Source organism: Podospora anserina, chromosome 5, assembly GCF_000226545.1.
Source record: "Podospora anserina S mat+ genomic DNA chromosome 5, supercontig 8".
Lineage (NCBI taxonomy): Eukaryota > Fungi > Ascomycota > Sordariomycetes > Sordariales > Podosporaceae > Podospora > Podospora anserina.
Window position 1 is genome coordinate 210,266 of NW_001914846.1, and position 12,553 is coordinate 222,818.

The 12,553-nt window shown below is 53.4% G+C and overlaps 7 protein-coding genes across 7 annotated transcripts; 5 read left to right on the plus strand and 2 right to left on the minus strand.

Annotated features, from left to right (window-relative positions):
- Positions 1–426: 426 nt before the first annotated feature.
- PODANS_5_6930 (uncharacterized protein) lies at positions 427–876 on the plus strand (the record flags this gene model as incomplete). The annotated part of the gene is made up of 1 exon (XM_001905166.1): positions 427–876. One exon carries the CDS (start codon positions 427–429, stop codon positions 874–876), a length of 450 nt encoding a protein of 149 aa, XP_001905201.1.
- A 112-nt stretch (positions 877–988) lies between these two features.
- On the minus strand, positions 989–1,753 carry PODANS_5_6940 (uncharacterized protein; the record flags this gene model as incomplete). Its single annotated transcript, XM_001905167.1, has 2 exons — positions 989–1,499; positions 1,551–1,753. 2 exons carry the CDS (start codon positions 1,751–1,753, stop codon positions 989–991), a joined length of 714 nt encoding a protein of 237 aa, XP_001905202.1.
- A 1,269-nt stretch (positions 1,754–3,022) lies between these two features.
- PODANS_5_6950 (uncharacterized protein) lies at positions 3,023–3,748 on the plus strand (the record flags this gene model as incomplete). Its single annotated transcript, XM_001905168.1, has 1 exon — positions 3,023–3,748. The coding sequence occupies one exon, from the start codon at positions 3,023–3,025 to the stop codon at positions 3,746–3,748; it is 726 nt and encodes a 241-aa protein (XP_001905203.1).
- A 663-nt stretch (positions 3,749–4,411) lies between these two features.
- Positions 4,412–4,825, plus strand: PODANS_5_6955 (uncharacterized protein; the record flags this gene model as incomplete). Its single annotated transcript, XM_001905169.1, has 1 exon — positions 4,412–4,825. One exon carries the CDS (start codon positions 4,412–4,414, stop codon positions 4,823–4,825), a length of 414 nt encoding a protein of 137 aa, XP_001905204.1.
- Positions 4,826–6,323: 1,498 nt separating this feature from the next.
- On the plus strand, positions 6,324–7,043 carry PODANS_5_6958 (uncharacterized protein; the record flags this gene model as incomplete). Its single annotated transcript, XM_001905170.1, has 1 exon — positions 6,324–7,043. The coding sequence occupies one exon, from the start codon at positions 6,324–6,326 to the stop codon at positions 7,041–7,043; it is 720 nt and encodes a 239-aa protein (XP_001905205.1).
- A 329-nt stretch (positions 7,044–7,372) lies between these two features.
- On the minus strand, positions 7,373–9,002 carry PODANS_5_6960 (uncharacterized protein; the record flags this gene model as incomplete). The annotated part of the gene is made up of 2 exons (XM_001905171.1): positions 7,373–8,859; positions 8,927–9,002. 2 exons carry the CDS (start codon positions 9,000–9,002, stop codon positions 7,373–7,375), a joined length of 1,563 nt encoding a protein of 520 aa, XP_001905206.1.
- Positions 9,003–10,606: 1,604 nt separating this feature from the next.
- PODANS_5_6970 (uncharacterized protein) lies at positions 10,607–11,861 on the plus strand (the record flags this gene model as incomplete). Its single annotated transcript, XM_001905172.1, has 2 exons — positions 10,607–10,941; positions 10,994–11,861. The coding sequence occupies 2 exons, from the start codon at positions 10,607–10,609 to the stop codon at positions 11,859–11,861; spliced, it is 1,203 nt and encodes a 400-aa protein (XP_001905207.1).
- Between the last annotated feature and the right edge of the window lie 692 nt (positions 11,862–12,553).

Genomic DNA, 12,553 nt, shown 5'->3' on the forward strand with positions numbered 1-12,553 from the left:
TTTCAAAAAAAATATTTTTTAAAAAAATTCTAATTTTCTTAACAAAAAATTTTTTTTTTTTTCTTAAACTTTTCTCATCATCAAAAAAAAATTCTTTTTCACTTCCCCCAACAACATTTATCACCTATAAACAAATTTTAATAAATACCTCTCTCCTTCATTCAACTTCTCCCCACTCCCTTCCTAAACCCACTTCATAACCCCACACCTCAACACCCCACACCATATTCATCCCCTCATTCACACCCCCACCACCTCCTATCACACTCTACTACCCACCACCCAACACCATAACCCCCTCCATTCCCACCACTTCTCCACCCTTTCTCATCCAAAACATCCCATCCAACCCTTCACCTTCCATCATCCCCATTACATTCCCTTTGTCTATAAGAACGTTGGCGGGCGGGGGTGGTGTTGCTTAGGATGGCCATGGACAGAAACCGTGGGGTGCTCGACCGATCAAGGCTTTTTGAGGAGCTGATCACGGAGCTGGTTATGAAGGGTGGAGATGCCGACACAAATGCCTGCTTTGCCGGAGCGTTGCTTGGAGCCTATCTGGGCTTTGCTGCATTGCCAGATCACTGGAGAAACGGCATGGTACATGGAAAATGGCTGGTTGGCAAGGCGGAATCCCTGTGTCAGGTTCTTAACGTGAAGGATGGTCAGTACAACGGTCAGGAAGATGCTGATACTGCCCCTCTCGGGGGTAAGCCGGAGATCAGCCAGCAGGATATGGAAGCGAAGTGGATGGTGTTCCAGCAGGAAGTAGTGAGGAAAATGGAGGAAGCAAAGAAGACCGACGAGACCAAAACTACGGAGCCCAAGTCAAAGTCGGCTTGGTCTGTCCCCTGGAAGAAACCAAAAAAGCCGTGATCGCAACAATCATGTCCAAACCAAAACATACCTCTATCTAAGGTCTATCCACATGCAGCTTCCAACTCCAACGCTATACTCCAACTTCGCTTTCCAACCAACCATCACCACCTTACGCACTCTCCCCGATCCTTTCGCCCCTCTCCCACCTTTCCTTCGCCTCATCCAACCTCCTCACAATCCTCGCCGGGTTACCAACCACAACAACAAAATCAGGCACATCCTTGGTCACCACACTCCCCGCCCCAACAGTAACCCCCCTCCCAATAGTCACACCCCCCAAAACAGTCACACTCCCCCCAAACCAGCAATCCTCCCCAATCACAATCGGCTTCCCCGCCTCCGGCCCCTTGAGCCCATTCCTCTGAAACGGATCAAGCGGGTGAGTAGCGGTATAAAACGAGCAATTCGGTCCAATCAACGTCCTCGACCCAACGGTGATAGTACAAGTATCCAGCCAAGTGGAGTTGTAGTTGATGTAAACTTGCTCCCCAAACTTGAGGTTGAACCCCATGTCGACCTTGATGGGGCCGTCAATGTAGGGGTAGGCGAGGGTGAACTGGGCTTCGTCCTGTTTGGGGTCTGCGAGGACGGGGGGGTTGGGTGTGTCGTCACAGATGATTCTATGGGGTGAGCCAGTATCAGGGTGAGAAAGGGGAGTGGGGGAGGACTACTTTTTCCACAGCTCAACCATTTGCCGCCGGGTGAAGTCAGCGCGGGAGCCTACGGCGTTGAAGTCGTTGCAGGCGGCGATGCATTTTCTGCGGGCGCTGGAGATGTCGGGGTGGAAGGCGTAGTAGAGCTCGCCGGCTTCCATGCGCCGTTTGTTTTCGGCGGGGTCGAAGTCGGGGTGGCCTGGGGGGACGGGGGTGGACATTATTATGGTGGGTTGGAGATAGACTTGGTGAGAAAAGAATAGTGAGATCTTCCAACTGATTTTAAGTTATAAGTGTGAATGTATTCACCGTTTTATGATCTCATATGGTGGCTTGAATAAACGCGGGGTTGTGTTTGGGCGGTATTAGTTCGGTTCTAAAACGTGGCTATCGGATGGCGGGGCCGAGGTGCGCCGACTGTGGCGGAGTTGCCGGTTTGGTGTTTGTTATTTCTCCACACTGTTGCGGGAACCCGGGCCGCATGGTGCTCATGGCGGAGTACGTCCAAGAAAAGGGGGCCCCTGAGTGGGAACAAACAGTTGACGATTGTCCAAATGATCGAGTCCGAATATCCATTGATAAGGAGGCCGATTGCAAGCCTCGAACCGTTTGCGTTCCTAACTGTTCAAAAACTGCTCCTAAAGTATCGCGTGTATGGTCAAGGGCAAGTTTAGTCAAACATCGCTTTCTCGCTCTCATTCAACCCTATCAATTCATTCAGCGACTATTTCAGATTGACACAGAAATTGAAAACTTGCAACACGACGTTATCAAAGTTCAAAAAGACCCTAGTCTCATCAATTTAGCCGTTGGGGAGATTGGCGCATCTAAGTTCTGACCTCCATCAAGGTTGTTGGTCGGGAATCTGGCCATAGCTGCGCCTTTTGAACCTTCACCCCTTGCAGCACACCATTACCAGCGAGCACCTTGGCCATGTTTCATAGGGCCTTATTCAACACATCGCAAAGCCAACGGCACAGCGAGCGGCCCAGCATCCCGCCCAGCTTGCCGGGACACCGGCGATATCCCCACAAAGCGTGACCTCGTCTGAACTATCCCCTGAAACACAGACAGGCCAGATGGGCGCCAACTAATGGTCTTTTCCTAAAAGACAAAAAAGTTAACCAATGATGCTGCTAGACACCTTGCATCCTTGCCTTCTACAAGGACCATGTTTGACCCACCCAAGCACTGGACGAATGTTTTCTCAGCAGTTCGCCGCATTGCTGACCTCATTGTGCTCCCGAGGCCTTGATGTCCTGGCCGTATTGACCTATAGGTCACCATGGATTCTTTACCGACTGACAGTCCATGATTGAATCCTGGAGATATAAGAAGGTTCTCTTGTGCACGCACGATTATTATCCCAGCATTCATTCATCCCAACTCATCAGATCCGTTTGTTGTGGCAATACAGACAGTCATTCCTTTTCTAGTCAAAGCGCTTGCGCCAGCCGTTCCTTTTCAACATCACAGCAATTCTGCCCAAAATGCTTTTCAGCACCTCAACACTCGCCGCCTTACTGGCATTCACCCCCCTAATCTCCGCCCACGCAACCATGTTCGGCGTTTTCGTCAACGGCCAAGACCAAGGCGACGGCCGCAACAAGTACATCCGCTCCCCCAAAACCAACGACCCCGTCCGCGATCTCCAATCCCCCGACATCGTTTGCAACACCAACGGCGGCACCCCAGCACCGGACTTCGTCTCCGCCCCAGCAGGAGCCACCCTCTCCTTCCGCTGGTTCCACTTCCGCCCCGAAGACCCAACAGACATCCTCGACCCTTCCCACAAGGGCGCCATCATCACTTACATCGCCCCCTTCACCGAAGGCAACGGTGCTCAGCCCATCTGGTCAAAGATTGCGGAGGAGGGCTTTGAGAATGGCGAGTGGGCCACCATCAAGATGATTGCCAACAAGGGGCGCGCGGACTTCAAGCTGCCTGCTAGTTTGGCGGCGGGGAAGTATCTCATTCGGCAGGAGCTGCTGGCGCTGCATATGGCGGATATCAACTTCAAGGTTGACAACACGAGGGGGCCAGAGAGCTACCCTAGCTGTGTTCAGGTCGAGGTTACGGGCGGGGGGGAGGCGGTGCCTGACCAGGATTTTGACTTTAATAGGGGGTATACGTATGATGATCCGGGGTTGTTTTTTAACATTTATGTGCCGTTTGACAAGTACACGCCGCCTGGGCCGCCGGTGTTTCAGGGGTGAGGGTTTTCTGCGGGTTATAGTGGCGTATTCTGGGCAAGGAACGGGGGATGTCGGTACATTTGAAGAATTTATACTACAAAGAGGTAGAAGTTTGTGTCTTTTTCAGTCATTTAGCGTGAGAATGTAGTTTACGATCTTTTGCGGTTTCTTTTGATATTCAATCTCAGAATATGCCCACCGCTCAGGCGGAGATAAATGTCGGTTTCATGTTCACAACATATTCCCAGTTATTTTGTGTATCTAAGCCAGCAGTGAGAAGGTGTCACAAGACCCTTGACTTTTGCTTCTGTCTTATTTCTTTCCTTTTGAATTGCATAACCTGATGTTTTAGTGACTCAGTCCAATATGATTGCACAAAACTGGAGCTGAGTACCGCGTAGCGCTCGTCACACCGAGTCGATATCGATATAAGCATCAAGAATCTGAGTTCGTGGTGAGGTGGTGTTCAAACCCGAGTGTTTGTGACATGTGTAGCCAGATGACGATGTCTTAGAGTACCTTGTTCGAATCTAACAAACAGCTAGAACACAGTTTCGAGCAGTTAGATATCAAAGGATAAAACCCCCTTCCCCCCACCTAGAGATTCAGCCCATAACCGCATCATCTTCCCCTTCAACAACCACAGCCAATTACTTATATCCCGAGCCTTTTTGCACAGTCACAATGATCGCCCTCAACCTCGCCGCTCTCTTCTTCCTCTCAAGTCCCATCCTGGGCGCAGTGATCAACACAGACTCCAGTATCCGTGCTCGATCAAAGCTCGTAGACCCAGCCGTGGTCTTCGACACCTGGTCCGACACCCGGACGTGCAACACCGATGGAAAGAGCAGCTGGACCAACTCCGACCAAGGCTGTTTCTCGCTTCCTGGGCAGTCGCTCACTGTCAGGAGCATTGCTGATACTTGTCGCAGTGAGTACCTCTTGTTGGCCATATCCATAAAAATACTGCTAATGGTAGGTTCGTACCTAGCTTTCATCTATGGAGACACGGATTGCAGTGGTACCGAGATGCAGGTGTACCCTGGGACCTGCTACGACGTCCGGACTTTTCATACTCTCAAGACTTTTTGTAACTGAGGGGTGGCGTTATCTTGCGTCGGGAAGGAAGAGAATGATTTTTCAGGGTTTAAACAGGAGAAGGGTGACAGAGATTTGAAGTATATAGCGACAGGTACGAGTCGAACATTCAACATGCTTGCTCAGGGGGCTCCTGTTGACCTCCATCCTTATGTGCCTTATGTTACCTCATAAATGCCAGCCAATTCCAGCATGTCAAAAGCTTGTGATCTTAGAATATGCCAGGTGAACCTCATTCACGTTCGAGGACGGGGATAATACGGGGCTAATACGGGATATGGCCGTTCTGGTCAGGGGGTTGGCTGGGACTGTGACCTCGGAAATTGCCCTGTGAAAGCCTTGCCAAGAGGTGCTATTTAGCGTGTTATGCGCGGGCCTTCTGCCGATACAACCTAACGCAACAGACAAATATAACGAACGTCGTCCCCGTAGAGAAGACGCGTCTGGAATGCCTCATTCTCTCTCCTGTCGACCTTGAATAACCCGCTGAAAGTTTGATTGAACAACCGACTCATAATGCGCCTGTCAACATATTCATCTCTCCCCGTTCTGTGGGGCGTGTTCACAACCCCAGCACATGCCAGTTGGCACGCCATCCTCCCTCGTCAAACCGAAGCAATTCCGACGCCAACACCCACGGAAAACTTCGAGGCTGTGGAGAACTGTCTCTTCACAAGCAGCTCAATTCTTCGCAGCTACCCGACAGAACCACCTGTCCTCCGGCAGTACGGCGAAAGTGCGGCGAGTGAAGGTGCGAATGAGGCCTTGTCTATGAGGACACCGAGGGACTCGCGGGGAGTACTTGATCACACATCGGTGTGTTCGCTGTACCTTGGTACCCCAACTCGAGAATTGACAATGCTCCCGTCCGAGCTCAGCACCGTGTTTTCAACCTATCGAGAAGCAAGGTCGTCGTGGATCGCACAGGCCAAGCCGCAACTGAGCGAATTCTCCGAACGCTGTCTGGAGGTGCTGGGTACCAAAACAGTGGTGGATTATCTTCAAGAGTTTGCCACGGGCCTGGAAGAATGCCTGACAAACATGGAGTTGTTATTCGGCACGTTTGTTCCTGCTACTCCGACCGACAATGGCGGGATTGTTTGGACGGGTGACTGGGAGCGTGTGAGCACGCCAGTGACTACTACTTCGAGAAGCTCGACTGCTGCTGGAGCTCGCGAAACGGCATACATGGTGCCTGTGCTGGGAGTTGTTGGTGCGGCGGCGTGGGCTGGTGCTGCTATGGTGTAAGGACGCCAAGCGCGGGTAAAACAAATGGCAGCCTCGGTCTCGATGGTTATATTCAACGCTGATCGTGGCGCGATGCGGGACCGCTTGTTGAATCCATTACTCACAACCACATGGATGGTGATCCTACCGCCACGACCCACCTATTTCGACAAATTCCCTTAAAACCGCGAGCATGAACCACGCTGCTACCTCACCGGCCGTCACCCATACTCTTCTCAACCGAAACTTTCCAATTTGAACACCACCCAAGATGAAGCTCGTCACAACCCTCCCCTTCCTCACCCTCGCCACGGTGTCCCCCAACCTCCCCCAGCCCCAACCCAGACAAGAAGCAACCACCGCAACAGCCTCGCCAACACCAACCCGCACTACCACATCCCCCTGCGAGCAAAGCTACTCATCCCTCAACCGTGACCGACCCACCCAACACCCCGACCTCATCCCAAGCATGCTAGACGACTTCTCCACCGGCCAATCCACCATTACCGACCTCAGCGCGCAGTGCTCCTGGGCGCAAAACTGGTCCCGCACCGCAGCCGGCACAGTCATCAGCAGCTGGAACGCGGCGCACAGTTCCTGGATCTCGAAGCACAAAGTTGACGTGACAAACTTCGCGGTTGAATGTGCGACTGTGTTTGACGAAGTGGACACGGTAGCGATTATGCTTGCGCATGCGGCTACTGATGTGGGGGGGTGTGTTACTGCGCAGAGGGTGCTGAATGGCGAGTTGAGTCCGGGTGGTTTGGTGGAGGTTTTGGGGGCTGCTCCGGCTGGGAGTGCGGGTGGTGATGAGGGGGATGATGGGGAGGAGACTGATGACGATGGGGAGGGGGGGGCGAGTACCACTGGCACGACGAGTACCACTGGCACGACGAGCACCAGCACCGCTGGAGCAGCAAGGGAGACTGGTTATGTGATGGGTGTGGCGGCTGTGGGGGTTGCTGTTGCGGGTGTGATGGGCGGCTTGTAGAGGAAGAAGATCTGAACATAGAGCACCTCGTGTTCAATAAGGTACCTCCTATCTTCCAATTCCAGCTTTGAAGTACCTGCATGTATTGAGCTTTTATTTCGCCACCCCTTGTTCATTCAGCACCTTGACACTCAAAAGGGAAAGAAACACCACAACATTCATTTCGTCAGACCCCCTGAACGCGTGAATTTACACGGACAGCGCCGCAATGCACGTTCATCACCAAGATATAAACCCACGGCGCTTTTTAATCTTCACAAAGTACGCTTCCTTGTTATTTCTCTAACCCAAAACGATCATCAAATCATCATGTAAAAATACATTACAAATTACAAACAAAACAAAATCCCCGCCACACTAGGCATAACCCACCACAGCGACCCCGAAGCAACAAGCTTCCTCCCCGCCGCCGTCGCCACCGTCGTAGTAGGCAGCGACGTCACCTCAACAGGCGGCTCATCGTCAGGCGCACCTGTCGTTGCTGTCGGCAAACCAGTCTCTCCCGGCTGTGGAATAATAGTGTCCGTGGGGAGTATGGTAAAAATGTTTGAACTTTCACCAACCGATGGCTCCGGGACCATTCCTGTCTCTGTGGGGAGGGCTGAACCATCCGTGTTCGTGGGCGCAACGACAACAGTGCTAGTCGATGTACCACCGCTAGCCCCCGTCGTGGGAATCGTCGTCGCTGAGACGATATTTCCATCCTCGTCCCGGTACTCGATCACCAGCGCTCCCGTTGTCACGGGGGGTGGCGGTGGTGGTGGAGGGGGGGAAGTCTCAACCACAGGAGGGGCAGTCACCGTGATCGGCTCGGCGGTAACCACGACGGTCGACGGGCCGAGAAGTCCAGTGGTGGTCGGGACTGCATAGGGGGGGTCGAAGAGACCGAACCGGCCGCAGGCGTTACAAGGGTAGGCCCAGGATCGGACTTGGCTGGGGGCTGCAAGCATGGGGTCGCAGTCCCTCGGGATGGTGGCGATGGCGGTCGGGTTGTAGGTTTGCGGGCAGTTGGTTCCCAGGTCGGCGAGGGTGAGCTGCCTGGTGGCGTTGGAGCCGCGGGCGATGGTGGAGACTTCGTAGAGGTCGAGAGGAAGGATCCAGTTTGTTGTGGAGGGTTCCACGCGCTCGCCTAGGGTGTTGACGCCCTGGGCGGAGGGGATGTACATGTAGACCGAGGGAGAGGTGAAGGTGTAGGACAGCGAGGGGTCGACATAGGTGGTTGGGTAGGTGTACGGCCTGTCCGTGGGCCAGTAGTAGAGGTGGACGCTGGCGGCGGAGATGGAGCATGACTTTGGGCAGGGGTCATAGGTGGTCGTGTAGACAGTTCTGGTGATGGTGGTCGAGTCGGTGTCAGTTGTTGTGATTGTGACTGCATCAGTGTCCGTAGTGGTGATGGTAACGGCATCTGTATCGGTAGTGGTAATGGTGACAGCGTCTGTGTCTGTCGTTGTGATTGTTACGGCATCTGTGTCAGTCGTTGTGATGGTGACAGAGTCTGTGTCGGTGTTGGTGATGGTCACGGAGTCGGTATCGGTGTTTGTGATGGTAACCAGGTCGGTGCCGGTGTTGGTGATAGTGACCAAGTCTGTGTCTGTGTTGGTGATAGTGACCAAGTCTGTGTCTGTGTTGGTGACAGACACGGTATAGTTGAGCGTCAGAGTTGTAGACTCGTAACAAGTGTTGGTTTTTGTAATGTTGACGATGTAGTCAACAAACTGTGTCTTTTGCACCACCGTTGTGTTGTACACTGTCACACTGGCCGTGCATTGGGGGTCGTAGATTGTGGTGCTATCAACTCTGAAGCGAACGTCGTCCCCTTGCACCACTGTTAGTTCTTGTGCTACTTTTGTCGAGTTGAATCTATAGTTGGGTGTGGTGCTTACCATCATCATCTCTAGAGGCTACAACATTCGGGATCAGCAGCCCCAAGGGCGCTAATGTCTTCAAAGACGACAGCATGGTTGACCCTTGACCAACAACGTTGACGTTGGTTGAACGAGCGAAAGGCAACGAATGTCGAAGCACTTGAAGAGCTCTGGCAGAACCACGGAAAAACAGGAGATGGGTCAGTCATTTATTCCAAAGGTCAAATCCCATGCAGGGTACCATAGCCCTGCCACCGTCTGCCACGCCTGCCACGTCCTGGCCATCCGGTTCCCGAATTCTCGACATCTTGTTTTGAGCGCTGTCAGGCCCAATCCGGCATCGATGCACCTGCAGGTCTGCCAGGAACCTGGACATGCTGCGGGGACCTGGCTTGACAAGTGGAAGCCAAGGCAGTGGAGCTTCTGGAAGAGGCAAGTGGTTGGCTCGTCGGTTTTGTTGATTGGGTGTGGAGGGTTGCATTGACGATAGACGGACAGGGGGTCCGCTGCGGGGTGACGTCTCTGACTTGGGGCCACGCCCCTGACAACACTCGCCCGGTTCTCACGTCATGGGGTGGCATCCCGGTGTTGCGAATGTCTGGGTTCATCAAAAGAAGTCGTCAGCGATCATCAAGGGTAGAAGGCAAAAAAGTAGTGAGCCCACGAGAATTTCGGCGAGATGTTGTTGTTTGCTACCCTCACAGACATGACAACTTGACCGTGGCCCTTTACAAAGGGAAAATGAACGAACTTTAGTACGCTATTCTGTGTTCATATAATTTCAAAATGCACCCCTCAAAAGGCCTATTTGCAGGTGCCTTCTTGGTTGCCAAGACAGCTGCGCAAAACGACAAGCCAGGCCCTCTTGTAATTCCTGGTAGTCAGTACTTGTACGTTCCAGTCTCGCAACGTCTTGCCAAAATTATCACTGCTGACACAAAACCAGCGAAGGTAACGATGGCCCATGGAGCACATTCGACATCCGGGTCGGCACACCGGAGCAGTTCATCAGGGTGCTCCCTTCAACAGCATCACCCCATACACTAGTGCCACTAACAGAACTTGCCTGCTCACGAGAGGCATTTGGCACCATACCTCCCGACTGCGCCGTTTCAAGAGGCAACTTGTTTGACCCCAACGAGTCCTCGACCTGGCAAGACATAGGCCAATACGGGATCAACGATGACGGCGTTGGACTTGGGGCGCATCTTGGGTACGATGTGGGAGTTCAGTTTGGGCTGGAAAAGTTGGGACTGGGGCTCAACGGGCCCGAGTTTGACGACCAGACAGTGGGCATGATAGCTGCTCCAGAGCCGTTCTATCTGTATGTGATCCGTCCTCTTGAAGGAAATGATGTGAAAGCTAACATTGTTCTCTTTCAGGGGCATCTTTGGTCTCAGCAATCAGCCCATGAATTTCACTTCCTTGGCCAACACCTCATCGCCATCCTTCTTGACGACCCTGAAAGACCAAAAGAAAATTCCAAGTCTCAGCTACAGCTACACAGCCGGGGCGAAATACCGGCTGAAACAGGTCTACGGTCAATTAGTGTTCTCCGGATATGACACGTCTCGATTCAGGGAGAATTCGGTGTCGTTTTCTTTGGCAGAAGACATCACCCGAGACCTGGTGGTTGTGGTCCAGTCCATCAGCTACAGCGGATCCAACTCTGCCACCCTCCTTAACGAACCCATCGAAATGTTCATCGACTCGACAGACCCCAACATCTGGCTGCCAGAAGAAGCTTGTGAAGCGTTTGAGGAAGCGTTTGGACTGCAACTCGATGAGGAATCAGGTTTGTATCTTGTGAACGACACACACAGAAACAGACTCCTCGACTCGGACGCACAAGTCTCTTTCAGACTTTCTGATGTCAGGTCGGGCGGAGACACCGTAACCATTGTCCTCCCCTATGCCGCGTTTGACCTGACAGCCGAGGCTCCTCTGGTAGCGAACACCAGCCACTACTTCCCCTTGCGACGAGCCAACAGCTCCTCGCAGTACACACTCGGCCGAACATTCCTACAAGAAGCGTATGTCCCCCAGCTTCTCACCTCAAAAAAGATCAAGACTAACATTCCTCAGCTACCTCTCCGTAGACTACGAACGCAAAACCTTCAACATCTCCTCCTGCATCTGGAACCAAGGCGCCCAAGAAACCATCATCCCCATTACCTCCCCCGACGACCCAAACGCCGACCTCGACCCATCCAGCAACTCCTCCTCAGGCAGCTCCAACCTCAGCACCGGCGCCATAGCCGGCATCGTCGTTGGCGCCGTCCTCGGCGTTGGCCTCATCGCAGGCGGCATAGCGCTTTGCTTCCTCCGCAAACGCAGAAAATGGATCGGATCAACCTACGCAGCCAAGGAGCCCGAGCCAGATGAGTCAGTCCTCAAGGGACCCGTCTTCAACTCGCCCTCCTTCAGGCACGCGTCAGAGTCGACGATGCAGAACGGGTCCAGCTCGGTGCCCTTTTCAGCAGCGGACGTGTCCGGCGCGAGGTCAACGCCTACGACGATGGGCCACTCGCATTCAGGGTCGGGGCCGAGTCCGGGCATGGTGACGGGGGTGTCCCCCAATGAGACTGGGACGTCGGGTGGCACTGTGGAGTTGGATGGGGATGGTACGGCGGTCAAGCCTAACACGGAGCTTGACGGGAGGGAGGTGCAGAAGCCGCTGCCGGCTGTGGCGGAGGACCCGCCGGGTGTGTTTGAGCTTCCTGGTGTCAAGGCTGGGGCGGACAGCGGGAGTAAAGCGATGGAACCGCAGCAGGAGCAGCATCGGGCACCTTCAACGGTTGGGTCTTTGCCGTCGGTCGATGAAGGAAGAGATAGAACCCCTTCACCACTAACGTCTACTGTCGGACCCAACTGGAGGCCTGGGAGGGTGAGCATGATAGAACCGGTGTCGCCTGACACACCTGTTGGGAGACCTTCGGAGCGGCCGTTTTAGGTTTTGGTCTTACTAGACGGAATACATGCTCGGAAACAGCAACCAGATGACACTCTTTTCTGTACAAATAAGCGTAATAATGATGAAACATAGCCCCCATCGACCAGCAACCTCTTCCACTTTCGTCCTCCTATCCTCAAAGCCCAACCACCGCCCCCACCACCCCAACAACCCCCCCACAACCCCCATCAAACACCCCGTGTCAACGACCCCACCCGCGACACTCGTCGCCGTAGTGCTCACCCCCATCGCCGTAGTCACCTCCGCAAACCTCACCCCCAAAGCACTAATACACTCCCCAACCTCACCAGCCACCAACCCCACCAACCTCATTATTTACCCCCTCACACCTACCCGCCAACCGAACCGCCTGCGGCTCCAGAACAGCCCTCCACGCGCTCTTCGAAGAGCTAAACTGCTCATACAGCAACCTAACCTGGCCAGTTTCCCTCGCAATAGCCTCCTCCATCTCTCTGTTGATATTCGAGGAGCTGGTGCACAGAGCGGCAACATCAACGCCGTCAAGGCGAGGAAGGCGAGAAGCTTCATTTGTTGATTGGAGTGTTGATATATCGTATAGAGGTGTGGTGATGTTGAACGGTTGATGGCGGATCCTCAGTTGTTCTGCTTCCCTTCCGTTTTACACCATCGTGAACCCTCTGACTTCGATGAAGTCAAAAATTTATTGGAAG